This window comes from Lepisosteus oculatus, chromosome 19 (genome assembly GCF_040954835.1).
Source record: "Lepisosteus oculatus isolate fLepOcu1 chromosome 19, fLepOcu1.hap2, whole genome shotgun sequence".
Taxonomy (NCBI): domain Eukaryota; kingdom Metazoa; phylum Chordata; class Actinopteri; order Semionotiformes; family Lepisosteidae; genus Lepisosteus; species Lepisosteus oculatus.
In genome coordinates this window covers 7,174,500-7,201,988 of record NC_090714.1, presented here as the reverse complement: position 1 = coordinate 7,201,988, position 27,489 = coordinate 7,174,500, and the positions used below count along the sequence as shown (strand labels likewise).

Sequence of the window (27,489 nt, the reverse complement as noted above, 5' to 3'; positions counted from 1 at the left end):
GATAACAGTGCAGGCATATTCCACACACTGCTGAGCGTGAATGTCTCACTGTGACATTTCTACAGTCAGATGTGGTCATTAACCTGGTTTTGCTCTCTGTTGTGGTACAATGGAATTCCAAGACAGACCAGAATGCGACTGAGTAAGAAACACGCATCTTGGACACTCACAAGAACTGGAGAAAAACAAGCAAAAGCCAATGTGTTAAATATTCACACTGTTAGTTTATTGGTTTAACAGTCTTGAACTCATTAGAGGCAAGTGTTGTAGATAATCAACTAAAGTATCTAAATATATCTCTGTGAGAAAATAATACTGTATTTTGTACTGGTCTCTGTTTGTTAAGCCTCTAGGGTACAATATATACAGATACTTCATCATTTTATATATACAAATAGCTTTTACAAATTATAGTCATTTGTACATTAAAAAGGTCACACATTTGCACTTTCACATCATGAAAATTAAATAATTCTACACTCTGCTTACATAAGTGGGTTTAAAAAACTCTTACAGTACTTTTTAATATATATATATATTTTGGTAGACTGTATATTCTATAGGCTCTTCTATTCATGGAGGAGTCCTGTGCGCCGTGCCCGTGATGACCGAAAGAGGTCGTGACAATATGAGGGCTCAGGTTTTCAGTGGGCGTCTTTGTTCCAGGAAGGCAAGAATCCAAGGGACAGTCTCAGGGAGGTTTCACACGAGACGTAGGTGGTGCAAAGTACAATAACTAGCAACTCTTCCAAAGCAATACTTTTAAACTGAATGTTTTCTGAATGTGTGGTACAGACGTAAGCTGTCACACTCCACAAATAGTTTTTTTTTCCCCCCCATGAAATCATTCATTTATAGCAACTACAGCTTTATCATCAGTTTGTCCATCTACCACATGAAAGTGGCAGACGAGAAGAAGTGTTTTACTACGTTATTACTTCATGAGATCCCAATCGATAATCAGGTAGCACGCTAGGTTTATTTTTCTTGCCCTGAGATGCCGGCCTAATTCAGCAGTCACACAGTACTGGCACAGCTCTGGCTTTCTACTCAAAGTGTCAGGAATTACTCACGGGACTTTGATCTCGCAAGAAGCAAAGATTAACCGGGCAGGGTGTCTCCTTCCAGCTGTTTGTGGGTCAACACCAACTCTCAAATATTTTTCTCTTGGTCCTATTCTTCTGCAACACTTTAATAAAGTTTATCCACAGGCACCGTCCTGTCAGGTTACTAGATAAACCCATGCTTGAATAGTGTTTGAGTAGATCAGAGAAACATCTCCCAGCAGGGAATGATTCTTCATTTATTTAGGCTGTATCGACATAGTGTTATCTGAAATACTTCAAGACTCAAGACACATGGGTCTATATATTAACCATCCTGATTGCTGTTTTAAGTAGAAGTGTTGAACATTTTTCCTTTTTTCTCTACAATTCTGTAATTCATTATTTACTCAATAAGCACCGCTGGAGACAGAGAGCCTTTTCTAGAAATGTTATTTCACTGAGCCGTGAATAATATGAGATGCTTACTTTGCGGAGCACATTTTTTCCTGAAGGTGGCCAGATGTTGGGCACGTAGATGTGTAACCACTTACACGTCTCCTGTGCATCTAAGCAACAAATATACACCATTAACACCCTAAATTCTGTTCTCCCACAAAGACGGCCACTTTCCCAGAAATCCCAGAATGCTGTACAGCCACAATTAGTTGCTATAGCTTATGAGTCTTTGTTTGGGGTTTACCTGGAAGTCTGAGAGATTCTTTACGTAATGCCCCAGGGTGAATATGAGGTACGGGTATTGTGTGTGTGTTATACATGAAGTGTATTGTTTTTTAAGACTTGAGTGGACTTGGAATTGGATGTTGCAAACCAGGGGAAAGGGGGAAGAGGGGAATCTGTAATTATTAACATGGTTTGAACAAAGTGGCTTGCACGCTCAAAAAAAAAAAAAAAAAGCACTTAGTGGTTTCCTCGTAGTAGCCAGCTCTGCAAGAAATGCAAACAAATTCCCGTAGCATCCCGGCGCACTCGTTGCGCTCCAGTCCACGAAACCGGCGCAGGTGGGCCGGGACTCCTCCGTGATCGGCGTCCGTTTTACTTCCTTTCCGATTTTCCCCGGGGGCGTCTGCTGCTCTGGCCTGCCGCTCTTCGGTGAGCGACTCCAGATCCGAGGGGAGTGTGGCGGCGGCGGTGGCGGCGGCGTGGCCTCTCCTAGGCGACGACCTGCTGCACCGCCGAGCGCTCGTGCGAGCACCCCGGCCTCCCGCAGCGCAGCTTCGCCAGCAGCCGCTGCAGTTTGTGCGGGAAGTTCTTGTTCATGTGCCGGTACGTCAGCGGCATGGCGAAGCTGCTGGAAAAGGCCAGCAGTTCGGCCAGACACCTGACAAAATAATACACCGTTATCTGAGGTCTGCTGAGGTACCTCCCCTGCGCCCCGGACAGCGTGTGGACCAGCAGTGTCATGTAGTAGGGGGTCCACAGTGCAAACTGCACGCAGACTGAGGTCAGGAGGAGCCTGTGGATAGAAGGGTCCAGCCTCCCGGAGTCCTGGTCCAGCGGCGTGGACTCTTTCCGAATCCGCAGTATCAGCACCAAGGCGTAGAGGACCGCTATCGCGGGCACGACGTAGCCGATGAACATCATGATGGCGTCTGCTGCCTCCTTGTTCTGCATCTTGGAGCACTCGATGATTTTGGTGGACACGTGGTTGCACACGTAGAACAGGAGGGAGGAGAAGCTGGTGAGCACCGCCCCGCCCCAGATGAACCCGCACACATGCTTGGTGTTGTAGACGCTTGACATGTACGTCCTCGGCAGGGCGCGCTCGATGTAGTAGTCCAGGCTCAGCAGGGTGGTGGAGTACATGATTACCAAAGAGGAGATGTTGAACAGTATGAGCAAAGTGATGTAGATCTCGTTGTTGTAGTCCCAGATGGGCCACCTGGTGTAGCTAGGTCCCAGCAGCTCGATGGGGGCCACGATGTTGAGGACGAGCCCGGCAATGGCCATGTTGACAAAGTAGACATCAGGCATGGTCATGGAGACCTTGTTGTAGAGGTTGACCACCACCAGCAGAGCATTGTAGCACAGCCCCACGGGGAAGCACACAATGAGGTAGATGAGGGAGAAGACGGACAGGACGAGCCCGAAGTCCTGGCAGAGCTGGTGGTCCACACTGTGATCTGTCTCATTGTAAAACATACAGCTCCACATAGCGATCTTCCTGCAGGGCTTCACTTCCGATCACTGGTTCAACTGAAAAGACAGAGAAGACAAGACCTTGTTATTCTCTGGCACTGGATGTAACATACCAATCTTCCCTTGCCTATCCATCTTGACTGGCAATTCACCTTGACTAGAACTAGACTCCGTCGGGTGTTAATAATCTAATACGAAATATCAGTAGAAATCGTGACATAACTAAACTGGAGATTTACAGTACAGTGATTTTCTTTTCCCACTTTCAGTTTTCTTTGCTTTGTGTCATATGGTTTCCTTCTCAGTGCTGTCAGCTAATTTTTCTTAAAGAAGGTTTCCATATTGAAGTTGGATATGCAACAGACCCGTGTATTAAAAAGCCCCCTTTAGCTTTGTTTCAGTAACAATGCCTATCCTCTCTGTTGCCTGGAGCGGTGTGGTGCTTTCTGAAGAGCACTTGTCTCCCTCCTTTTAATGAGCTGCCTGTTTTCTTTGGCAAGAGTGTGCAGGATTCTCTTATGTACGGTCAATCTTAGCTGGCAAGAACCAGCCCCCCTTTCCTTTCTTCCTGACTCAGGGAGCCGGGCTTGGGAGTTCAGCCTTTCAGCTCGCAATTTATAGCGAGGAAATAAAAACCTCAAAGCCCAGGTCCTGCTGGGAGTCAAGGAGGAATGACAACATTGTAGGGGTTCATGCCGAGGTCACAGAAGGCTGTGTGATAACCCTTCCCTTCTCTAACTCATCCCCTTTGTTTTTTGTGCAAACGGGAGGTGATTGTAGCCAAGTGTTGGATATGTGCTGAGCTTGTTAAGGCTGGATCCTACAGTATCTGTGGCTCATCAGAGGAGGCAGAAATTCTCAGATTCAGTTACATATATTAACTACACAGTATATAACATTATACTGTAAGTACAAGTTGATTTTTACCATTAGATGGTAACTGAACCTATATTAAACAGGTATTGATTGTAAACGGTAAGAGAGGACCTTGGCTGCTGGCATTCTCCATGTTCACTTTAGCACTGACCTGGCAGATATGGGAAAAGTAGCCTGGTTCCAGACTTTAACTGGAGAGGTTTCCTCTAGGAGGAAACACGCCTCCACTCAATTTACCCAATCACATGTCTGTTTTGTTCAGACCCGTCCAACCCTACCATAACTGCCCAATAGTGACTGCGTATGATGATGACTGACTCCATCAGTTCATGGCAGAACAAGGTTAGGAAAATACCTATCTTGAGAGTCATCATAACAGTAACAAAAAATGAAATTACATTATATCTTCCCGTTTGCCTTGTTGATTGATCAGATATAAAGGGAGGCTAAATGTTTTCTTTGCAGCTGTGGCAAATATGAGTTTCTGATTTTGTTAAAAATCCTCCTTTTCTTAAAGGCTAAATAGACAAAGTTCGATTCAGACTTTAATTCCAAATCTATCTGAGTTCTCCAAAAGAATGCCACTGATCTGTCAAGTATTTGTTCAAAAACAGCATTGTTGAAATACCACCAGTGGTTTTTAATCAGTTGATCAGTTTGCTTGTGGCTCAGTTTGCAGAATAGCAGGTGTTTTTTCTGTGCTTTAAGAGCTGAAAAAACAGAAAAGTCAGAACAATATTTCAAATCTGCTGAGTTTTATACAATGTGTAATGTGCAAATTGCACTTGTTCACAGTAAAGGAGAAACACACACCTACAGGGTGTCTAGGTTTCCAGTCTGTGTCCACACTCTGTATGGTCTTAATATTGTTTTAGTCTTTGCTGTTCAGCATTGTTTTCCACTCCCAAGCCTTTTCATTTTATTTATTTATCATGCTTGCTGAATTGTTTTTCTTTGCACTTAAATGTCACATCAACTTTATATGCATTGTATGTCACCGTGAGTCAGGGCATCTGCTAAGCAAATAATTAGTTTGTATCTCCAGTCTTTTTTCCTTTTCTCGTGTGGTGGGAAACCTTTCATTACACAACAGCTGCTTCCCTTCATCCCTCCCTGCTCCGATTAATTGAATTGCGTAAAGAGCTGCCTGGCAGTGGTCAGCAACAGGACACAGCCAGCAACTGGATCACGCCTCTGTTCTGTTTCGTGACCTGCTACTGTGGAGCCTTTCTGGCACTGCATGGCTCGGGCTCGACCGCAGACTCGCAGACGCACACAGCACTTGGCTGAGGGCTGCCTTCATCCCAGAGTCTGTGTTATTTGGAAGGCAAGGCAAAGGGATTTGGGACTGGGGGAACAGCGAAAAGGGGGGGAGGTGGGGGTAGTATTGCAATTTCAGAACCTCCCTCGCTCTTGGTCCCCGAGACAGGTGCAGGGCCTGGTTGCTGAAAAGACGTGTTCAGGTGACTAATTCTCTGGGTGCATTTGAATAGAGCCCAGGCGGAGATGAAGGAATGTGACAGGCAGCAGGAGGAGCTCAATAGATAGGGCAAGACAGCAGGGAATTTTTTTCCTGGGATATTCTTTGTCTGGAAAGAGGACCACACCTTTCTTTTTCAGGCTTGGTCGTTTGACACTCCCCTATCAACCTGCTCTCCCCAAACCTGACTCCAGGAAATCTCAAGTCTAGACTTCTCATGGTAGCAAAGTGGATTTTGTAAATATCCTGGCTTCAAAAGTACATGAAGAAAAAACTGGCCATGCCTCTCAAAACCCTTTTTTAAAGTTTGTTAGAAAGCTTAGTTAAATACTGTGAATCTAGCCTCAAAGAGCCTGTGCTCCAGAAATAAGCACTACTGCAAAGTAAAGGCAACCTTGCTTTCTTGTTTTCAGAGTTTCTTCTGCCTAAAAAAGCATTTTGAGTTTCAGCATACTGTGAAATCAGTGTTAATACAGTGACCCATCTGCAGGTTGTCTGTACTGCACATCTTGCTTATCTGCATCGGTGGAGAGGTACAAAGCTGTCGCTGTTTCAGCTTTCTGGACTCCTTTAGATTTGCATTTGTAAGCTTTCCTCTTTATTTAAAAACTGCAACTCCCACCATTCCCAGTGAAGAACAGTCCCAACCACATATCAGCTTCTGGCTTCCAAGATAGATGTGCCTTGGACTCGCCTCGCGTGGGCAGTAATCACTTAAGGATACTGCCGTTCCTATCATTTCTGCACCTGAACTGGGCCAGGGTTTTCTTTGTCTCTTTCAGAGTAGCCGTTTCACTTCCCGTGTAATCACAATTTCTCTGGACAGCCACAGCTTGTAGGAAGTTGTGGTGGCACAGAAACGCACAATTTGTGATACTCAGATGATCAGAGTTAAGATTTATTTTATGAGCATCACAACTGCCTTCCTGTGAAGGCTGTTGACAGGAATAGGTTTAAGAAATAAGCAAGGAGAAGCCTGCACAAAATTGGTACGTACAGCTCAAGAGACTCAGTGTTAAGCAAAAACACGGGCAAATTTGGCTTTCAAAGGCTGATGGACGTGCCACTTGAAAGACTGCACGTCAGGCATATCATTGGTCTCCATTACTGTTCCATACAGTCAATAAACACTCTCGTACTGTGTTTTTAAACTGTGATGTTAATTAGCCTAACTGACAACTCATCCCATTTGAAACTTGAGAACTCTCCTGAAGTCTCTCTTGAGATAAAGGATGTTGCACACAGCTTCTTAACAATTGGCTTAAGATACAAAGCCCAGGGGGAAAGTAAGCATGTAGAGTATTCCAGGCACTCTGTATTGATGGTGCATTATACAACCAAGCTTAGCACTGTTGGGCTTTTTTCTCCTGGACTGTTTCACAGGGACATTCCTCTGTAGTGTGCATAGGCCTTCTGGGAGAGCTGTGAATGCACTCCAAGAAAGTGTCTCATATTGTAAGCAGAGAAACCAACACTTGTTGCAGATTCCAGCAGAACCAACTTTTGAGCAAGAGTCTTCGCAGACTCGGTGCACAACACTGCTCAACCTGATGTTCCACTATAACATTTACAGAGGACACAATTGGAAGCTAAAGGAATTTAAAAGCGAGATCAGGCAACACTCTCTGACAAAGGAGTCTGGAACAAACTGATGAGCCACGTTGTCGAAGACGATGTCCTGATTTCTTTACCAGAAGCAGCTGGATGAGTTCCTCAGATCAACTAACTGCTTGTGATCAAACAAGCTAGATGGATACCTTCCACTTGTTTGCACACTTTTACATTCTTAGAGCTAAAAACACAGCAGTCCACAAGGCACGTGCTTGACATTTACCTGCGATTGCAAAAAATGAGTTTGCTAGTTGTGTTCTCGTATCTCAGTAATCCCACTAGTGTGCTTCACGTGTGCCTTTCTGGGCTGTCCTGCAAAACCACTGGGGATTATAAAATTAGAACAACATCCTTCTGATCTCATGTATTCACACACTCATCCGTCTGCCCATGAAAGGAGAATTGCACAGGCAGGCCTGGATTTACCAACAGCTAAATAAGTCCTTTTGTGGCAGCCCCAATTCGCCATCAAAAGTCAAAATTAAATGAGAACAGCAGTGTTTGTTTTTTCTAAATTCAGAGTTTGTGGGAACCTGGATTCTCAATGCAGTTTTGTATGGCGGTATAATTAGGGAGAATAAAAGCCTTTCTTCTTTGAGACAGTTCAGGAGAAAAAAACACTCACAGGTAAGCAGTCGTCACATTAGATCATACCTGTTTTTGGAAAAAAAAGACTATACTTTAGTTCGCTTTCTTTACAAACCACATCTTCCAAAACAGCCCTCATTTGTAGCCAGCTCTCATTAAAGAGAGTAGAAAAGCAGCTTTATTTTTTCAGTAATAACTGCTGTCTCTCAAAGTGATTACCTCTGCTATTAGAACCCAAAACATGCCTGATAATTTATTTAGGCAGTCTCTGTGGTTCTTAGAACACTATATTTAGTTTTGCTATGAATGTTTGTTGTAGTTTATAATCGCTGTTATTATTTTTAGTCCAGACAAAAGAGTTTATAGTCTGAAATTCTCCAAATGTCTGCATAAACAGCGAGACAGGAAATTTACTTTGCAGCTGCATGAATTTAGGAGCCAGGCTGCATTGTGAATGAGACTGCACACAGGTATGACCTAACTCTTCCTTGAGAAATCAGAAATTTAAAAACCATTAACTTTAAGCCTCATCTTTTTAAAATTAGTACCGAATGTGTCTTCTAATAAAATGTACAGTATTATCTGATGTGGTACATTACTGATTACCAACACTATATCGTTAATAAACCCGGTTTTCTTTATTGTGGCTGTATACAGTGGCCTCTTGGGTGAAAGAGCATCCCTTCTAAAGCGTCACCTTATAACACAAAAGATTACTAAGATGCCCAAAGAAAGCCACTCAGATCCTCAAGGCTCCTCCGCTAACCTGTGCAAAGTAGTGTTTCTGAACAGCTAACAGGCCAGTCAAATCAATACTAGAGATCCTGCTGTGAGTACATTGCATTAGCCTCTGTTCTACAAAACATTGTTTTTCTTCATCATGTACCCAGCTACAGCGACCTTAATAAATGAAATAAAGAATACATTTCTTAAAGAAACCTGCTCCCACAGGTCACACTACTGGTGACATTTGGCAGCTGGATTTGTGCTCATCTAGCAAAGACTAAGGTGATCAGCTACGATGCTATTCCTCTCTACAGCCTGAACTCTGTAAATATAGCAAGTGTTTCTAATGCACACATTTCAGTGTGATTCTCAGGAACACAAATATTGCAAAATAACAGAAATGACACCAGACAACCATAGTGATTTAACGGAAGCTCTCCGAAATCAGATGCAGCTGAGATACCACTTAGTATGTGTTGTTATTTTTCTTTCAAAAAGTCCTTCAAAGCCTTAGTTTATTGCTTAACTACATTTCAGGTGAAACTGTCTTAGCTGTGCTGTGCTTCCTTTCTCTGGTCGATCAAACTGCACATGAGGAAAGCTGATCACACGTGACAGTAGCATTTGGGCTCCCATTAGTTGAAGAGAGTGCTACGTGTGAATCAGAAATTACAAGCACTCCTCTTCATGAAACTCCCCCACCCATTCCTGCCCAGCACAAACACTTCTTCTTTGGAGTTTACACCTGGCTTTTCAGTCACAGCAACCAAAACAGGAGAATGATCTCAATTCATTGTAACTACCCTGGAGGCATTAACATTAACTTCATGCAGCACTGCACACTTTACAAGCAAAACTGGAAGAGATCCTTCACCTGTGCCAATGAGAACGTTGGGCATTCCCAAAGCAGGCCATGTAAAACCATCACGCTTCAGTGAACATTCGTTTAAATTGTTAGGGAAGATGGCTTCCCCCTGACTTCGGGGAGCCTTCTTGAAGGGGTAAAATATTCTGGCTGCTACTAACATTTTAAAGACTGCGTAATATGCATTTTTTTCCAAAAAAAAAAAGTCATAAAGGCCAAATACCATCAACAATCAAGTTTTACATTTGTCTGAACCTGCTTAACCAAATTAGTGTCAACCATTTTCTAGTTAAAGCTTGATCTTGTTGATTTAAGAATTATTTTCTTTTTTTGGGGGGTTTTCATAAAATTCTGGCCTCCAGCCTCTCACAGAAGAGGAGGCACAACAGTCACTGTGAGTAACATACTGATCGGCACGGCATATTTTATCTGAAGAACAACAGAAGTCATTTTGCCTTGCAAAACTGGTATTGAGTTCAGCCAATTTCATGAATCCTCTTTTTCGATGCTTACAAAGTGGACCTTTTTGGATGGCAGAGCACAGCTGATTGAGAGATCCTCCTCCCACTCCTAGCACAACGAGGCAAGACTCCTGGCAGTTCACATACCACAGGGCAGCGAACAAAGGCTCTCTGAAGAATGTAGAAGTGGCGTTAGGAATTTGGGCAGTGTATTAGGAAGCGTTTCAAGCTAAGCTGCTGTAATAATGAAATTTTGCACAAACAGGTCTTCCTGGTGTGTACTCGCTTGTTTAGTCAATGCTGCAAAAAAAAGCCTCTGTAACGACTGTACCAACCTTGAATAATTGTTCTAGGCAAGCTAAAACCTCAGCTTATACAAGCTTTTGACCTCCGTTGCTGACAAAGAGGAAACTATCTCAATAAGATCCTTATGCAACACGACTTTATAATTTAGAAGTGTTTTTAGTTCTGAGGCTTTTGTGTTACATTGCAATTTGATGTTTGTAAACCTTTTACAGCTTCTGTTGGCGAAAACGTCCTCTGAGCTCCCCTTCTCATAAAAGTGCGCCGTTCTTGACAGCAGCAATTAACTGTTTGGGTACAAACTTACAGGGTCTGATACGGTGCTGCTTGTCTCTTAATGACCATGTTAGGCTTGTTCTGTTACTTTGTTCCTCAAGTCTTGTTTGCCTTATCAGTTCTTTCTACAGTAGCTGGAATTTGGCAGGACTATCCAGCTATTGTCTTTTGTTTCGTTCCATGAGACCAAGAACACTGACACAACTCCTTGTTTCAGTTCTGTTCCCTCATCCTCCTGAATATTGCCTCTGTATGAGCTTTTAATAATGCTGAGAAAACAACCGACCTTCTCCTAGGCATTGTTCTGTTGTTGGGTGCCAAATGTCTGGCTCAAACCACTTGAGTGAGCTGATCAAAGCCAAGACTGTGCTGGCTGCTTACTAGGAAATGTGGATAATACACTGCTTCTGTAATTCGGTATCCCCTTTCTGTCTTTGCCACGCTTTGATATGAATCCCTGTGCAAGCATTTTGCTTGGAGAGCATGTCATACACTTCGGTTTCATATCACATTACATTAATTCATAGCTGCACATTAAAAGAAGCTGTACATTGGCTCTTCTTCTCTATACACAGTAAGGAGAGAAAAGCAATCTCACGGTCTTTGTGTGCTAGATCCTGTGGAGTTCACTACAACTTTGTCTCCAGGGTTGAATACAGAACAAAAACTGTAGTCTGGTCATTTTTATTCTGTGTCAAATTTCACACCAGTATAGCGCATTACAGTTGTCCGGTTCGCTACACAGTGACTACCAAAAGTATTCACCCAACTACGACTTTCATATTTTATTGTTACAATTTGAAATCGTAAAGTTTTAATTGGTATTTTTTGCCATTAATTGACACAACACACTCCATAATGTCAAAGTGAAAAAATTTGGTAGATCCCCCACCCCCCCCATGAGTCAGTATTTGGTAGAGGCATAGAGGCACCTTTGGCAAAAATTATAGCCTTGAGTCTTTTCGGCTCTCTTCATCTCTATTAGCTTATTAAAATTGCAAAATCTCTCAAGCTCCCTCAGGTTGAATGGGGACCATTAGTGATGAGCAATTTTCAACTTCTGCCACAGATTCTTGGTTGGATTGAGGTCCGGGTTTTGACTGAGCCACTCCAGAACTTTGCCTTTTTTGTTTTTAGGCCAGTCTAGTGTGGCTCTGGTTGTATGTTTCGGGTCCTTGTCCTGCTGGAAGATAAAGCAGGCTTTCCTCCAGGATTTCTTTGTACTTTGCTGCACCCGTTTCGCCTTCTTTCTTCACATGTCTTCCAGGCCCTGATGCAGCGAAGACTCCCCATAGTATGCCACTGCCACCACCATGCTTCACAGCAGGGATGGTGTTCTTAGGGTGATGTTCACCGTTATTCTTGAACCAAACATACACTGTAGCGCTTAGTATAGAGGCTTAAAAGGACAATTTTGGTTCCATCAGACCTTAGGCTCATCTTCCATCTTGGTCACAGTCTTGCATGCCTTTTGGCAAACTGTAGTCGAGGCGGATGTGAGTTTTTTCCAACACTGGCTTTCATCTTGCCACTCTCCCGTGAAGCCCAGATTTGTGAACCGCCAAGGTTAATGTTGTCGTACGCACAGCATCTCCCATCTCGGCCGTGGAAGACTAATTTCTTTAGCGTTGTCATTGGCCTCTTCGTGGCCTCTTGTCACTGGTGCCTTCCTCTCCCAGATACTGAGTTTTTGAGGGTGTCCTGTTCTGCACATATTCACAGTCATGTCATGTTTTCTCCATGTGTTTGTAATACTTTATTGCACTTTGAAGAGTGTTCAATGTGTTGTAAGTGTTCTTATACTCTTCCCCTGATTGGGTATAACCCAATAACCCTATCCTGGATTTGTTTTGGCTGTTCCTTTATGTCTTCATAAAGCTGTACTAATCAACTGTGGGTCTTCCCAGATATACAGTAGGTGTATTTAACCTGAACTGATATGAAGATCCTTAATTGCACACAGGTGGACTCATTCAATTAATTATGGAACTTCTAAAGACCATATGTTGCACCAGAACCTGTTTAGGTGCATCATGGCAAAAAGGATGAATACTTGTGCAATCAGATTTTTTCTGTTTTATATTTATAGTTAATTTAGGAGGATCGGAGGAATTTTGTTTTCACTTGGACATTATATGCATCGATCAATGGCAAAACATCCCAATTCAATACATTGATTCCATATTGTAACACAAAAAAATGTGATGTGTGTCACGGGGTGAATACTTTTAAAAGCCATTGTAGATGGGAAATGAACACTTACCCTGGACAGAGAGAAACAAACTTCTCCTTAAGGTGAAGCATGTTAGGAATACTGGTCCAAATTTCATCTCCTTTCAATTTCCTAACGGGCCTCCATTGAAACATTCCAACCCCTTTATACCCATATTTTGCAACTACTTTGAAATTCTGAACGGGTTTTGCTGTGATTTAATATGAAACTTGAGTCTGCAGCCTGCTTCAGTTATTCCTGGATAGGAGGTGGGACTTGAACTGTAGCTACTACATTACTCTTTAATTAAAATCACTTTGAAAAGGCTGGGCGCGAAAAGCCAGAGGCCTCTATCTGTAACAGAGATCTGAGGCTCCTCAGTCAGGAGGCACTCTCCTACAACAAACTCGTTTCTTTCACCATAGCAGTGATGGGCCAGCTGATCACCTAGAAGCACACTACAAACCTCCCAGTGAACTGAGTTAGCTGCGATATTGTGAGGTTACAGGTCTTTCTGGTTTCCAATCCACACAGTCCCTGGGCCGTCACTCTAAAGAGCTTTCTGTCAGGGTTAACGTCTGCCTCTTAACTAGTAGGAAGCCACAGGTACAGATGTCCATCATAAGATTTGATACAATTCTGCTGTGCATGGCTGCCCCTGATACTTTTCAGTTTATGTACTGCTTTCTGATTATTCTTATGTACACGCTTTGGGGGTATTATTATAATATTCACTTATACTCACTTGTCGATCAGTCTGTTTTGTGTGTACACGGGCACTTTAGAACAAATAAATCAAATCCTTTATGAACAAAGCCTCGCTGTTCGCTATTCAGTTACAAAACTAAATCTGCATCATCGCTGTCTCATAGGATGTTACGGGACTGTATCTCAAGTCACCACAGCTCTCTTCCTGCAAGGCATGGAGTAAGTTTTTTAACGCGGATCGCGTATCTCGAACACTATAGACCACACAGCACTAAGCGCATTCGACTACGAAAACAGGGAAACGATTTTTCGCGTTGAACTACCTGGTAACGTAAGACTTCCCGTTAATTTCGGTGATTTGTCTTTCACAAGAGGAAAAAATGTATTATAAGCTCGGTCGCCGCGTTCTTCAAAACGGCTCTCATTACAGCAAGGAGTATCAGACTCACGGTGCCATTGTGCTGGTGCTCCGCTTCAAAGCGGCAGCGTGTTAATAATCCATCGCTGTATCGGTGACAGGATCAAACACACTTTACTGGCGCAGCCCGTTTATTAACCACGGAGTACAGACACTCGATACCGCTGGATGAGAACATGATCAACACGGTCAAAATAACACGAGAAAAAAGAGCCGTCTTGATCCGCTTGTGAGTTGACGTGCTGCAGTTTTAGTACTGAAAGACGATTTAAAAAATGCTCGTTTGCCGAAACGAAAAGACGTCCTTTCGTAGTCTATCGATTTGACGTGTTGGAATTGTATCCCTTTTCAAAAACTAGTAGTTTTGTAAACTCACGATCATTCCTGGTCATTTCCTGTGTTGTCAGTATTGCATCTGTCAAGAGTACTGCCGCTTGAGCCGAAAATAAGCATTAGTTGGATTTCTTCAAAGTTTCATTCACATTGCGACCTTCCTTCAGAGTCCTGAAGTGAATATCGGAGCCTTTATGAAAAGCTTTTGGAGATTCCTCTGGATTAAAAAGTTGTATGTTGTAAGTGCAATGCATCATTGATATTTTATATAATGATACCTTGCACTTTTTACATCAAATCACAAAGATTTGTGTGCTTCAGTCCTCACCTTGATTCTACCAATTAAACTCCCCCCAAAACAATCATGTATACTAACAAGAAATACAGTTCGTATACCTCTAAAAGTCAACGTATATCGCATGATGCACATCGCTGTTTATGGGCATCTTTTTTCTGTTTGGGGTATTCATTTATAACGCGCTTTCTCTTACTTGAAACTAGTTTAGGCCAGCACCATGTTCTCAAAACTGAATACAGTTTCGCTCCGAAATAATTTCGCTCGCTCCTGACATCTGCTGCTCTCCAGCTTCGGGAGTCCCGTGGAACAATCTCGATTTCAGTTTAAAAACAACTCACCTGGTCAGCAAAACTGCGACTCCTCGGGACGACCAAGGGAGGCATTGGACTTCCATATAATCCCGAACACATGTCCCTCCGGGTTTTCTTTTTCTGGAGTTCTCGCTGTGGGGAAAACAACCTGTTCTGCGCCTCTGCGTCCCTCCCCTCCAGTACATGCAGAGAAAAGTTGCGGGGAGAGACAACAATGTGGGCCGCCTCTCCGCTGTTTGTGCGAGCTCTCTACCCCGCCCCCCTGAGCCAGACCCTCAGTGCTTCGCGTAAATGCGCACGCCAGCTGCTCGGAGCGCTCCCGAGTGGCCCCGGCCCCCAGTGCGAGTGTGTGTGTGCGCCACACGTCCCCTCCGCCCCCTCCCGCTCCCTCAATCAGCGAGCCCGCAGGGGCCCCGGGCCTCTCTCATTGGGCGAGCCCAGGAAGAAGGGGGTGGCGACGGGGAGTTCCAGCCAGCAAGCGAAAAAAAAAAAAGTACCCTAACAAAATCCTGGTACTAAGTGTCTTTGACAGCGGGGTTAGGGGTTAGTAATCCCGAAGCCTCCATCAATCCTCGGGATCCTGACGCTCACGCTGACAGGAAAGTGCGGCTTCGCTGTGCCGCAGGTGTCTTGACAGTTTTCCGTTTTCTCCCCTTCCGAGACCGGGCGGTATGTTATTGTAACGCATACTTACATGATGTTTTTTTTTATGTATACCCCCTCCTTAACTCCGGACAATCCTTCAAAAGCGGCTTCTTAAGAAGGCTGAAGGGCTTCACCCCGTAATATGATATAAATCACGCCTGCTGAGTCATCTCTTTTGCGGGTTGCTGGTGGTTGTAGGGGGTGATTTTCCGTTTCAAAGCAGAAAGCGCTCTCGATGAATACAGCTCTTGTTTACGCTGTAAATTAAAATTCCTTATGATGCCGCTGCTCGGCCCGTTTGAGTTTTGGAAGTGCTGTTAGATGATACTGTGACCGAGCCCTCACGGGGGACCGGCGTTTCCCTTGCACGTAATGTACAGCTGTGTGGTATTAGGAATCCCTTTTCCAGTAATTTTAAAAATTACTGTAATGTTCGTGCACACAATAACGGGACTTTCCCTTAAACATGCAGGAAGTTAAGCAATATGTATTGTACAGTCCTGTTCACGTTTATCACTACATAGCCCGGGGTCAGGTACTTTAATAAACCCATATAAACGAGCGCACAATGTGATCTATTTTATCAAAATTGGAAGCCAGCATTTTCCTAAATGAATTTAAAATACATTTTTGTTTATATTTCAGTTTTGTGGAGCTTAATTGTTCCTTTCTATATCTAGAAAAGTAGAAAATATCTGCTGTCTATATCTAAAAAAGCAATGGGCTGTTTTTTCTAGGAAAAGAAGAAAAACATGCTCTTTAAATTGCCATGGACTGAATCCCGAAGAGAAGAATTTCAAAATTGTGAATGAAACAGATGCTGCCCCCTACTGAAAACATTGCTAAACGTGGAGCACACCAGTGTTGGCTGTAAAAGGACCTTCAGTACATACTGTATACAGAATGATTTCCAGTTTTATTTTTCTGGCTTAAAATGATTTGCTTTTGCAGAATGATTTCCAGTTGAATTGTTCTGGTGCGCACCCATTGTGTGGAACAAAGTAGCATTAAGAAATGTTTTTATGTGCTGAATGTATTTTATTTGGTTTGCATTTACCTTGCAGACTCTACAGAGATACCCCAGAAATCTAAACTACAGTATGAGCAATGTTGGTGTGCTTCACGCAGAAGCTTTTACGAGATGCAATTGTGTCAGCTTATCTTTCCTGTCAGTTTTGCATTGTTGTTCATGTTTCCGAATGGGCTCCTGATAGATCTGCCACAAGCCCGAGGTAGTCTGGGTGAAAGTGGAAGTTGTTTTGGCAGAGGTCTGTCAGACAAGCAGACAGCCTGACCTGGCCTTTTTAACACAGGAGAGGTTAAGGGGCCGACGAGCCAAAATAATTCCTGCCCTGGTCTTCGTAATGTCAGGAGGTTTGGAAAACGTGTCTCGTCTTCTTGAAGTTATCAAAACAAACAGCAGGTGCTGAATGAAGGGAATTTACATTTTGCTAAGAAGATTAAGGATTACAGAATATCCAACTGTAAACACTTGACTGATTATGACCTACTTATTACAATCCAGTCTCTCCATTGGTTCTGTAATGCAGACTGTTATAAACACAATTGCTGGTATAGGAAGTCTCCATACCTGATCAATAGAAATAAAGCTGAAATATTTTAAAAACATGAGCTGGTCATTTTTATCTTAAGTCCCACAGTTTGAGATTCTTCAGTCACCATGCATCTTTTTCTGACTCAGATCCAACATTTTCTTAGGTTTGATTACCTACATCATATTTAGGGGAAAAATGGAGATAGATTGTAAGGGAACTATTTTATTAAATCTTTTAAAGGGTTTGTTCTTTACCTAATTAGAATCTGCTCAGTTTCCAGGGTGTCTAAATAAACTCTTCTTTAACTGGTACAGTTAATTTTAGATTAATTTATATGTTTAATTTGGTGATGTGTGCTATTTTCTACCCCACTGCAATCGGTTCTTGATTTTAATTTAGCTTCAAAATTAGCAGCGTTACATATACAATCAGATCTGATTTTTTGTTTTGTTTTCGGCCTGTGAAAAAAGTTTTTGAAATTCAAAATCCAGTTTCTGCCATGGTACCAGTTACGAGAACATAGCCCCTGTGGTCTGTAATTTAATGGAAAGTTTTTAAAAATAATATTTTAGAAAGATGCATGAGAATAATAAGGTGCAGGCATACAGTAGACCTGGAATTTTGTTTCTAAATTCTATACACTTGAATGTGTTTATTCATGGTGTTTAAATCTTTTCTTGTTTTATGATCCATAAACAACAGTGTTTGGCAAAAAGACCTAATGTAGGTATTACTGGGAAACATTTTGTACATTTATGGATGGCATTCATAAATGTTTTTTTTTCTAGAACCTTTCTTACTGTTGTATAATAATAATTGCTTCCACTTATATAGTGCTTTTCTGGACACTCCACTCAAAGCGCTTTACAGGTAATAGGGACTCCCCTCCACCACCAAAATCAGCTGACAAAGCAGAAAAGAAGGTTTTCACATGCAGGACTGCTGAGAGACCCTATCACCACAGTTGTTTTTGCATAGTGTAAAATATGTATGGTTTTCTAAAAGCCAGTTCACGATTCTCATCTTTGTTTCAGTAAAGTATTTTTCACAGTACCCAAGATCACCTCTCACCTAAAGAAAATTAATTTAGTCATGTTTTTCTAAAGTAAACCTGCTATGTCATATAATGGCTTTGACAGGATGAGTTCTATTAAGACAAATAAACCTTATTCTAAGAGCCTTATTGTTGGGTTGTGTGGGAATTGTCGTCAAGTCTCAAGACATAACTTTCTGCAGAAAATACACTTTTCTACGTAGAAAAAGTGTCTTTTCCATTGATTTTAATGTAGGAGGCTTTAAAAACATGCAGTTTAATTTCCTGCTGTGCTGCTTGACAGTGACCTAAGTGACAGGACAACAAATGCTAATAGCTGTCTACTGACAGCACAAAGCCTGTGCTGTCTTTACCTAGCGTCTGGGCGTCTCTGTGTTGTTTCAGCATGAAAGCTGAGTATAGACACATTCCCAAAGATGATGAACAGCGTATGACCAGGCAATATGGACAGGATGCATGTTGGGGTGGGGGGGATTGTCGTGATGCCTGTCTAGCTTCTGTTTACTGTCTGCTCTGATTCTGGAGTAAGCTGATCAAAGCTGACCTCTCTGTACAGTAAAATGCAGAAGGAATTTTCTTTTTTTCAAAATTGTGCATTGTACCAGATCAGGGGTATCCAATCCAGAGCCCTGAGAAGTCACAGGCTCTGCCTAATATTTAAAGTCCAGCCTATAAATTATCAGTTTGTAAAGATTAGAAACACATGTGAGTTTTGGTCAATTTAATACAGCTAATTGTTTCAATTAAAAGAGGAATTTACAGCTATGATTTATTCTAGAGAACCTAACTAAGCTAACTCTCCAGTGGAAACAAAACACATTGCTCTTAGTATTAGAAATTGCAGGTATAAGGGTGACCCATCAAACCTTCTGGATTGTGGCTTTCCAGGCAGAGCTACGCCGTAGCCGGAGATTGGAGGGGCAGCGCCTCTTCAGGATGCACTGGGGAGGATGAGGCTACCCATTGATTTCTCTCCGTAAACAGGATACACTCGCTTAATGACTTAGTGATCTTCATCTGCCCTTTGAGAGATCTCTCGGCGTTTGTTTAGTAATGAGTCCCTTGGGGCACTGTTCTGTGATCTCACAATGGATATCCAAACGTGCCGAAGGACACAATTGTCCTTTATTAAATGGCTTAGTGCAGGACCTGCCCTCTGGTTTCGGCTTCTCCCAGCTCACAGTTTCACAGTGAGAGCTCCACTTTCCTCAACAGTACTCATTTAGCTGTTGCACTTTGTGGTAAAATAAAACATCAGAGACCAGGAGTGATGCCACAGGTTTTGCTATCACAAAATGATTTTCCAAGCCTGACTTTATTTATAAAAAGCCCTTTCCAGCCCAAGTACTTTGTATGTAGTGATAAAAAAAAACAATAAAAAGTAAATGAATAAACTTAAAAAATACAGGATAGAATGTAGGGCAATCATAGGTCCTGGTAAAAAGGTGAATTTTGGGTTTAAATATGAAGAGAGTCAAAGGAAGGGAAAACAAGGGAGCAGGGACAGAAAATGTCCGGTCACGTGCTTATCATTTACGGTCACAGTTATCGATTATTGAACCCTAGAAAGGTAAAAGCCAAACTGTCTAATAAAAAGTGCACTGCCAGTACACGACTTCAAGAATTGGTAAAATGATACTGGTTCAGCTGCAGCAAGTCAAATAATAGACTTATTCTCAGTTGCGCACAAAGTTGAAGACAAACTGATAGGCAGGAACAAACATTACTCAGACAGAACACTCCTGCTTTCCAAGCTCAACAGAGGAAAATATTGCCCAGGTTTAAACATCAATCAGACAGTTCAGTATATTGATTAATCTGTGCATTGCTTCAGCCTTAATGGTAATCACGGAGCTTGGCACACAGGGTTTGTATAATAGGTACAAATACCAGCTTAGTGTTGATCCTCCTCAAAACATGAATAGGCTGTTTTGTGGTGAATTACCGCACGTAATTACTGGGTACAGAGGCTGTGTAAGTGTGGTTTCAGAAGAAAGCAGAAAGGGAGTCCAGAAGATGGTCATTTTCAATAAACTGCACAGTCATAATTTAAAACACTCAGTTGTACAATTTTCCATTTCAATATTTGTTGCTTGTTCAAGAGTTGTGCAATCTCCCATGTCAATCAGAGGTACATTACAGGGGTAATATGTGAAAAATGATACAGGTACATTTTTCTGCCAGTGCCAAACGAAGCATTTTTCTTTAACATCTTTTAGTCTGACAGCATCCCTTGACTTTGAAATCTTCTCCGTGTACAGTTCAGTAGGCGTTCAGTTTCACAAAGTGTTGCATAACAGGTGCTATATAACACAGAGACACTGGTTTCTGTCATGTTTATCAAGTTTCATAAACAAGGAGAATGTCGGGCATATCATTTTTTAAAAGTTCTTTCTGGAGTTAATCTTTAGGAAATCTGCACCTGGCTCTCTAATAGTTCAATAGCAGGTAAAGCTAAATTGGTCTATTTGCATGGTTGCTGGCTGTCCCTGGTTTTGTAGTGCTGGCAGCTGATGATTTGAATGGGGAAAGATGCAAATTGAAGATGTAGAGGTCACAGAGAAGCTGGAAAGCAGTCTTCTACCTGAGTTGTATCTGGTTGTGACTTCGCAATGCATGATGGATTTGTGTTATAGTTGTCATCATTTTTGCTCTCAGTTCAGCTAAGAGAACCCTTTTCAAGGCAGTGTTTCTCACCTTGCTCATGCATGGCTCTGATGATAAAATAAGATGACTTTATTAGCCATAGCTAATTTCTTTCATTAGGAATTTCTTTTTGCATACCCCAGCTTGCTCCCCATGAGGCACACAGACAGCTTGGGGTCAGAGTGCAGGGTCAGCCATTTACACGGCACCCCTGGAGCAGTTGGGGTTAAGGGCCTTGCTCAGGGGCCCAATGGAGTAGGATTCCTCTGCCGGTCATGGGATTTGAACCGGCAACCTTCCAGCCACAGGTGCAGATCCTTAGCCACAGTGCCACCACTCCGATTAAAGAGCAGACTTCACGCCTCAGGGCAGGGGACAGTCACATCTGGTTTCCTTTTTTATTTGGCCTACAAAAGAATTGCTTTCCCAGCACCTGCAGGGGTGCTGTCTGATGATGTTCTGACCTGTTGGAACCTATGGTATAAAAAGCAGTTAAAGGATAATCATTGTTTTATGAGAACATGTTCTGCTTTGAGCAGGAATTCCTGTGATTCATGAGGTGCTGTTTGTTATGATGGAAGGGAAGCTGGTAAGCCTAATGTGAAAAAAGTAAATGATGTCAGGAAATGGACATTCCGAATTGGTGATCTCGAGCCAGCTATGCTGTTTAAGGTCAAACTTAAGACTGATGGAGAGATCTCTGGAGTTGGAGAAAAATAGAGAGAAGTATGGAGAAATGGAGAGGAAGAGGAAGATTTTCTCTTACTCTTACTCTCTTGTTGGTCGCTAAAGAACATTTGCAGCCACAAAATCCAAATGGGACAACTTTGCAGAGGAAATGTGGAAAACTCTTTTGGGAGTTAAAATGTTTCAAACTATGTTATGTTGCCATAGCTTGATTATAGGAAAACCGCAGTTCATCAGACAGAAGTTCTTTTACGACATTTTTGCAATGAAAGCAATACTTCAAAAAGACTCTGTATGTGGTTATACAAAGTAGAGTTTCTATTTTTGTGCCTCTACCGTGTCCAGGGAATTACTTCCTTACTTAGGAAGAGCAGGAATTGTTCTTTTTCATGTTGCAGTAGCTTGTTTTAGGCATCAAGCCTGTGTACATCCGTGGCAATCACTCAGAAGTGAAGAAAAAAGTTAGTTTCATTATTGAGTGTTTACGTCTCCTGGTGATGACTGCTCTAATTTTTAAGCAGCTGTATTTATTTCTCAGTTAAATTCACTCGTAAGAAACAGCTCAAGTGAGTTTCTGCATCTTCCAAAAAGTGAGCTAGCTGAATTGCAAATACCTCTTTCAGGGAAAGATAAGTCAGACGTTTTTAAAAAATGACTAAACCTCCTTTCTTAGGAGAAAAAGGTTTTGTCTACTCCCGTATCTTTACAAGATGACTGAGCTTAAATGCAGTTATTTCAAGTCTTCGTGCTTGTCGTCAGTTCTGGGTGCTGGAAAGGGAGTGTAAACATGGGGGTGTTGTGGGCCTCTTTGATGGGGGCGCATTGAAGCCCGTTGCTCTGGAAGAATCTTTCCTTCCGTCCTGAGTATGTCGTTGTGCGGCGATGCGTAAAGAGGCTCAACTGGAAGTCAAACCCAGTTGCTGTGGTAATCAGGCAGTGCAGCCTTGAGCTGTGAAATATGATGCCAGTGGTCATGAAGGAGTTTTCCATAACAGTTTGGTCCTCCCTTCTGAAATAATTCAGTCTTTTTGCATCGTTCCAATACAGAATTTTGGTGCTCTTCAGTTAAGTTAGAATAAGGTAGTGAAAATAATCCTCTATTCCACCCCACAGTAATTTAGGTTTTCTCAATGTGACATGAGACACAGAGCCTAAACTCCTAGACATGTTTGGCCAAAATTGTTGAGTTTGAGGGGGTGCATTTGGAGAGCTTCCACTCAGCACTGGAAGCACCTGCATTTTGACAGCAAGATGGTTTGGAGTTTGAGGCACCAGTGCTTAACTCTGTGTACTTTTCTAAATATGTTACAGGAAGCAGCAGGTAACTGACAGTTCAGAAGAGTTTCCTCCTGGAAATGTGGTGTGCCAGGCAAGTGCATCGTGTAACATCATGTAAGCACAGCCAAGAGTGTGAGCATGCCGCACTTGATACAGTGAACGCGAAGAAGGAAAAGGTTTCTCATGAGCGCTTAGGAACATGAGAGCTGAAGGTATTTCCTGTCAAGAATGATCAGAGACAAGCATGCTCTTTGATGCTCTCCGCTGGACTCGCCAGTCTGTGAGGGATAGGGATGACATGCACAGCTTGCAGCCCGTGTGTTTTCTTGTCACGAAGCATGAGAGCCCAAGGGCAGCATAGAGCAAGTACTTTGCTGCTTCTTCATGATCTGCAGTGCCCCTGCTCTGTGTGACATTCAGCCTAATTTTCTACAGATGCAGAGGACACGTTCTTGGTTATACACCGATTTAGTGCAGGACACTCTGATTCTCTGATTCCCAACAGGACAAGAGACAGGTGCAGTTTAATCAAAGGTAGGGTCAGGCCCTCCTTACCCTTCTGAAGCATGAGTGTCAAGTTGTAGATGAACTTTAGTGTTCAGTAACAGGACAAGTAATTCGACATCGCATGATTATTGATTGTGGAATTCAGTTCATACCTATTTATAATGCCTGCAGTCTCATACCCTCTCTTGAAATATTCTCTTAGTTAGGGGTCAACACTACAGCTGAAATTAAGCACAAAACATGTGGCTTGTTCAGCCCTGATAGAGGAGATGTCTTTGAGGTCAGGTGTTTATTATAGCGCAGTATGGAAACCTTGAAAGTTGTGCATTTGTATCAGAGAAAAAATAAATAAATAGAATGTAATGATAATTTAAGGTGCAGAAGATTTATTGCAAATAGATGACTCGTGTGAAAGCAATTTAACTAAGACAGCAGTTTAATAATAGCTTGGTACCTTAGATGAGGCCTCCTGTTGTGTTCACTAATGAGGGCATAATATTATGGCAATATAACAGGATTCTAAGCTAATGCTGGTATGATATTTAAACAGTGTATTTCTGGCAAGTGGTTAAATGCATTGCAGCATTGTCTGTATTGAGCATTTTGTCATATTCCATCAAGGCTATCGCTTGTATTACATGGGTTCACTGTCCCTTTAAAGAAGTGAAGCATCTTCATTATTACATAATGTTTCATCAGCTATGTCGCAACAGAGGTGCAGAACAAGTTCGCTTAATTTCTCTCCTCTTTGGCAGATGTTATATTAATGACCCCAATGTCACCATTCATGTTCAGGAAGTGAATTCTGTTTGCATAACCATATGCCATGAATGTACTGAATTTTTTTTTATAGAAACCTTTAGCAATTTAGTGATCTTGTCCAGTAAAGCTCTTCCAAATTTGCACAGGAAGCTGCATTGTCAGCAACAGTGGAGGTCCTACAAATCTTTAACATTGTTTTAAATAAAGTCATGTCCAGATTTCCTTTAAACAGAACACTTTATTCTTGGCAGTTAGTTTTGACGTGACCAGACCATTTCCTGGGAAAACAAAATGTCCCGTTTTCTTTGTTTTGTTTTTGTTTGTTTTGTTCCTCTCCTTGGTGGTGCGCTGGTGCGGGGCTGCCTGGAAGAATTCAATGTTGTGATGCTCTGAAAACAATAGTCCTGAGTCACCTCCTATGGTGGCTGTGGAGTTCCCACACTGCGTAAGCTGTCACCGCTGCAGCTCCCAAGAGACAGAGTGACCCTGGCCTTCGGGGTTTCCTCTTGTCCTCGGACGTCGGTGCATCAACTCATTTCTCGGAGAGCAGCCGTCGGAGCGGAAGGCCGCGTTGGAGCCAGGGAGGCATCGGGCTCGGATTAAGACAAAGCCGTGGAAGAGTGTTGTGCAAGACCGGCGCGGTCGTGTTCTGCCGTTGAGAGATTTGCCGATAGCTTGGGGACTCGGACACTTTTTGCTGTCACGTTCTCCCGTTCAGTTTGCGCGCAGAGTGACATCTCCGATGTCGGCTTTTGACACACTTTGTGCTGCTGCCAAGGCATTTTAGTATTCTAGTTGTCGTTGGGTTTTTTTTTTCCCCTGGAGTCCCTTCGTTGGGAAGTGGGTCGGCAACCTGGATTACATGTGGGAGCCGATGCGTCTCGCCAGTGACGTGGGACCGGCCTCAACCCGACCCCGATTCCGGGATGGACCGAGATCCGGGAACAGAAGAGCCAGCCTCGTCCCGAGGGAAAAACACGAGGCCCGCGCTGGCTCACACAGGGGCTGGGGAAATCCCACCTGGCAGAGCGAGGATCAGGCGATCGGGTTTAAAGCCTCATTGGAAGGCTGAGCAGGACCGATGCACCTTTGCCTGCTTGCACTTCCAGAAAGTAATTGAGACCCCTGCTCGAATGCCACGGTAAAGCCTCACGAGTCATCCTACTTGGCAGGAAGGATGTTTCTTTGCAGTGAATGTGTCTTTAGGACAAATTATTGAGGAGGTTTCTGGCATGTAAAACCACACAGCGATCCAAGGGTTGAAGTGTTTTTGGCACATGGAGCGATCCTCAGTATAGCTGCCAGTCCCTGAATCCCTGCACTTGTGCGCCTTTCTCAGCCAGGCAGGTGCAGGCGGATGGGATGGTAGGAGTTTCAGTCAAAGCACAGGTGGATTCTAAAGAAGGAACCTCAAAAAATTAATTCCACAGTCTATTATTTTTTCATAACAGGTTATCTTTAGTTCCACACTCTCAATTACTGATTTTCTTTGAGAGTCCTAATTGACAGGCACCTTTTCATGCTGAAGTATTAGTCTAGTTTTGTGCCCTGTATTTTTACATTTGGATTTGCTGATGAATTTTTGCTTCACAGCCTCTGTGTTTGGAATTGTCAGCTGTTCCTCAATTCATCTGACAGCTGTGACCCCATGGCCACACTGAGAGGATGTGGGCGACACGTCCTCCTGCCACAACCAGTCACCACCTGACACTCGTTAGGCCTCCATAGTTCCTCACCGGAGACTTAGCATCCATTGGAGGAGCAGCATGTCATCCTCTCTTCACTCTAAGGTCCCAGGAGTCAAGGAGAAAGCTGGGCAGATCTTGTCTGACCCGAGCTCTTCCAGCCCTTGCTAGTGGTGCGTCAGTTTTCGGGCAGCATGGTCGTATTTGGCTAATGACAGGCCCGAGCTGGTGCCATGTGAACTCTAGAACGTATTTTGATTAATACAGCTTCTGCTTTAGCGCTACTCTCTGGAAGGCATTGAAAGGTGCATTTAATATTGGGAACAGGAGGCACTTCTTTAGACAAAGGGCTGTGGGGAATATACTATCCAGCCATGTCATTGAAGCTGATCTTCCCCCTGTCTTCTTTCAAGAAACAGCTGGATGAGATCTTTGGATTGGCTGAGTGGCCTCCTCTCATTTGTAACTTTACTTTCTTATGTTCTAATTCAGTTAAAGTGGACTCCTCTTAATGCAGTAAAGAATCCAGTTTGCATGAGAGAGTATGAACCAATTTTGGTTTACAGGTGTCTTTATATTTTTACTTAATTTCTATATTGTTAGGTCTCCTCCGTGCAGACAGTTGTACAGTATACACACATGTGCATTGTTTAATGTGCATCCAGCCATAATAATAATCTGTCCGCGGCATCACATTGAACAGATGACAGCAGCATTGCCACCACACTGCAGCTCTCAGCAAGTGCCCAGGCCGCGGTCACTTGTGGTTACATCACTCATTACTCGGTTCTGTTTTGAGCCTTTCCCAGAGCTCGGTAAAAGGAGAAATCCTGGAATAATCGTCTTTTGAGCAGTCGCCTCACTTGACTCACACAGCTGATGCTCTTAAGGAGCTTAAGCGATGTGAATTAAAGGCCTGGATTGACATTCCTTGCTTTTTGATTGGAAATAAGGCTGCCCTACAGATGTCATGTGTTTTATGTAATGCCACAGTGCAGAGCTTTCATAGTCACAGTGTGCAGAGTACTTTCACAGTCAGCTGACCTGCTGAGACAGCTACATGGGGAAGCGTGCACTATGGAGCAGTGAAAATTGGGTTCCCATAAAGCCCGGGAATATAAGGACTGACTGTGCACACCTTTCCACTTGAGTTTTTATATAGTGGGAATGCATCGCGCAAGACTCAGGATCCCCCTTTTGATGCATGTGTCATATTCCATGCAAGTGCGTTCCCAGTGATCCCACTTCTATGGATCCCAGAATCAGGGTGACCCCTTGTTATTATAACACTGTCTGAAGGGAAGCACCCTGTTCATCTTGCTAACCAGTTCTTCAAAATCATAATCCCATTTCATAAAGAAAAGCACCAGGCCCGGAAAAGGCCTTGTGCATCTGGGATACGATTGTGGGATTAGTGACAAATGAGGGGAGCTGTGCTCCACCCAGTATCCAGTTGCCCAGTGTGCACATATGGAGCAGCTGTATTTGTTCCGCAACCCATCTGCATCACGGATCGCATTGCACTGAGCTCTGATCAAGCTTGTACCACAAGTCGCAATTACAATTTTGTGTGTCGTGGTTTATTCAGTGACTGGATTGAATTAATTTTCCTTCAGGACATATTTAGACCTCTGATGGAGGCCTATTTAAACTTGATGAAAACTGCATTTTGCCATGCTTTTAAACTCTTGAGAGAACACCAGAGCCGTGCTCCCCTGTGATCTGGCATGTTTCATTATGTGTTGAAGACTTTATGAGCTGCATTTTGAAAAAAGAAAAATGCAATCCAGTAATTTTGTTAGCGGCAGCCTGTGGATTCTCCATCACGGGAGTTCTGCTGAATTCTGTCCGTGTAGCACTTCCAATCTCGAGGAAAGTGTTAAAGTATAGCAACAAAGTCATGCAGTTGGAAATGGAATCAAAATGCAAGTGCAAAAGGCTTGAAAGCTGTTTTCAAGAAAGTTTATTTTCCTTCAAATTGCATTATTGAAAATGAACAG

The 27,489-nt window shown here is 42.9% G+C and overlaps 2 protein-coding genes across 2 annotated transcripts in view; one reads left to right on the top strand and one right to left on the bottom strand.

Moving 5' to 3' along the window:
• LOC102689887 (uncharacterized protein C7orf50 homolog) overlaps positions 1 to 27,489 on the top strand; it is a 129,419-nt gene that overhangs the window by 64,957 nt on the left and 36,973 nt on the right. The gene's annotated exons all lie outside the window — the stretch shown is intronic.
• Positions 205 to 15,020, bottom strand: gpr146 (G protein-coupled receptor 146). The gene is made up of 2 exons (XM_015360032.2): positions 14,697 to 15,020; positions 205 to 3,260 (listed from the first exon to the last, which is right to left on the bottom strand). The coding sequence occupies exon 2, from the start codon at positions 3,216 to 3,218 to the stop codon at positions 2,217 to 2,219; it is 1,002 nt and encodes a 333-aa protein (XP_015215518.1). The 5' UTR covers positions 3,219 to 3,260; positions 14,697 to 15,020; the 3' UTR covers positions 205 to 2,216.

Excerpts from the sequence above, each read along its gene's own strand:
- gpr146 (XM_015360032.2), bottom strand. The coding sequence starts at position 3,218 with ATGTGGAGCTGTATGTTTTACAATGAGACAGATCACAGTGTGGACCAC.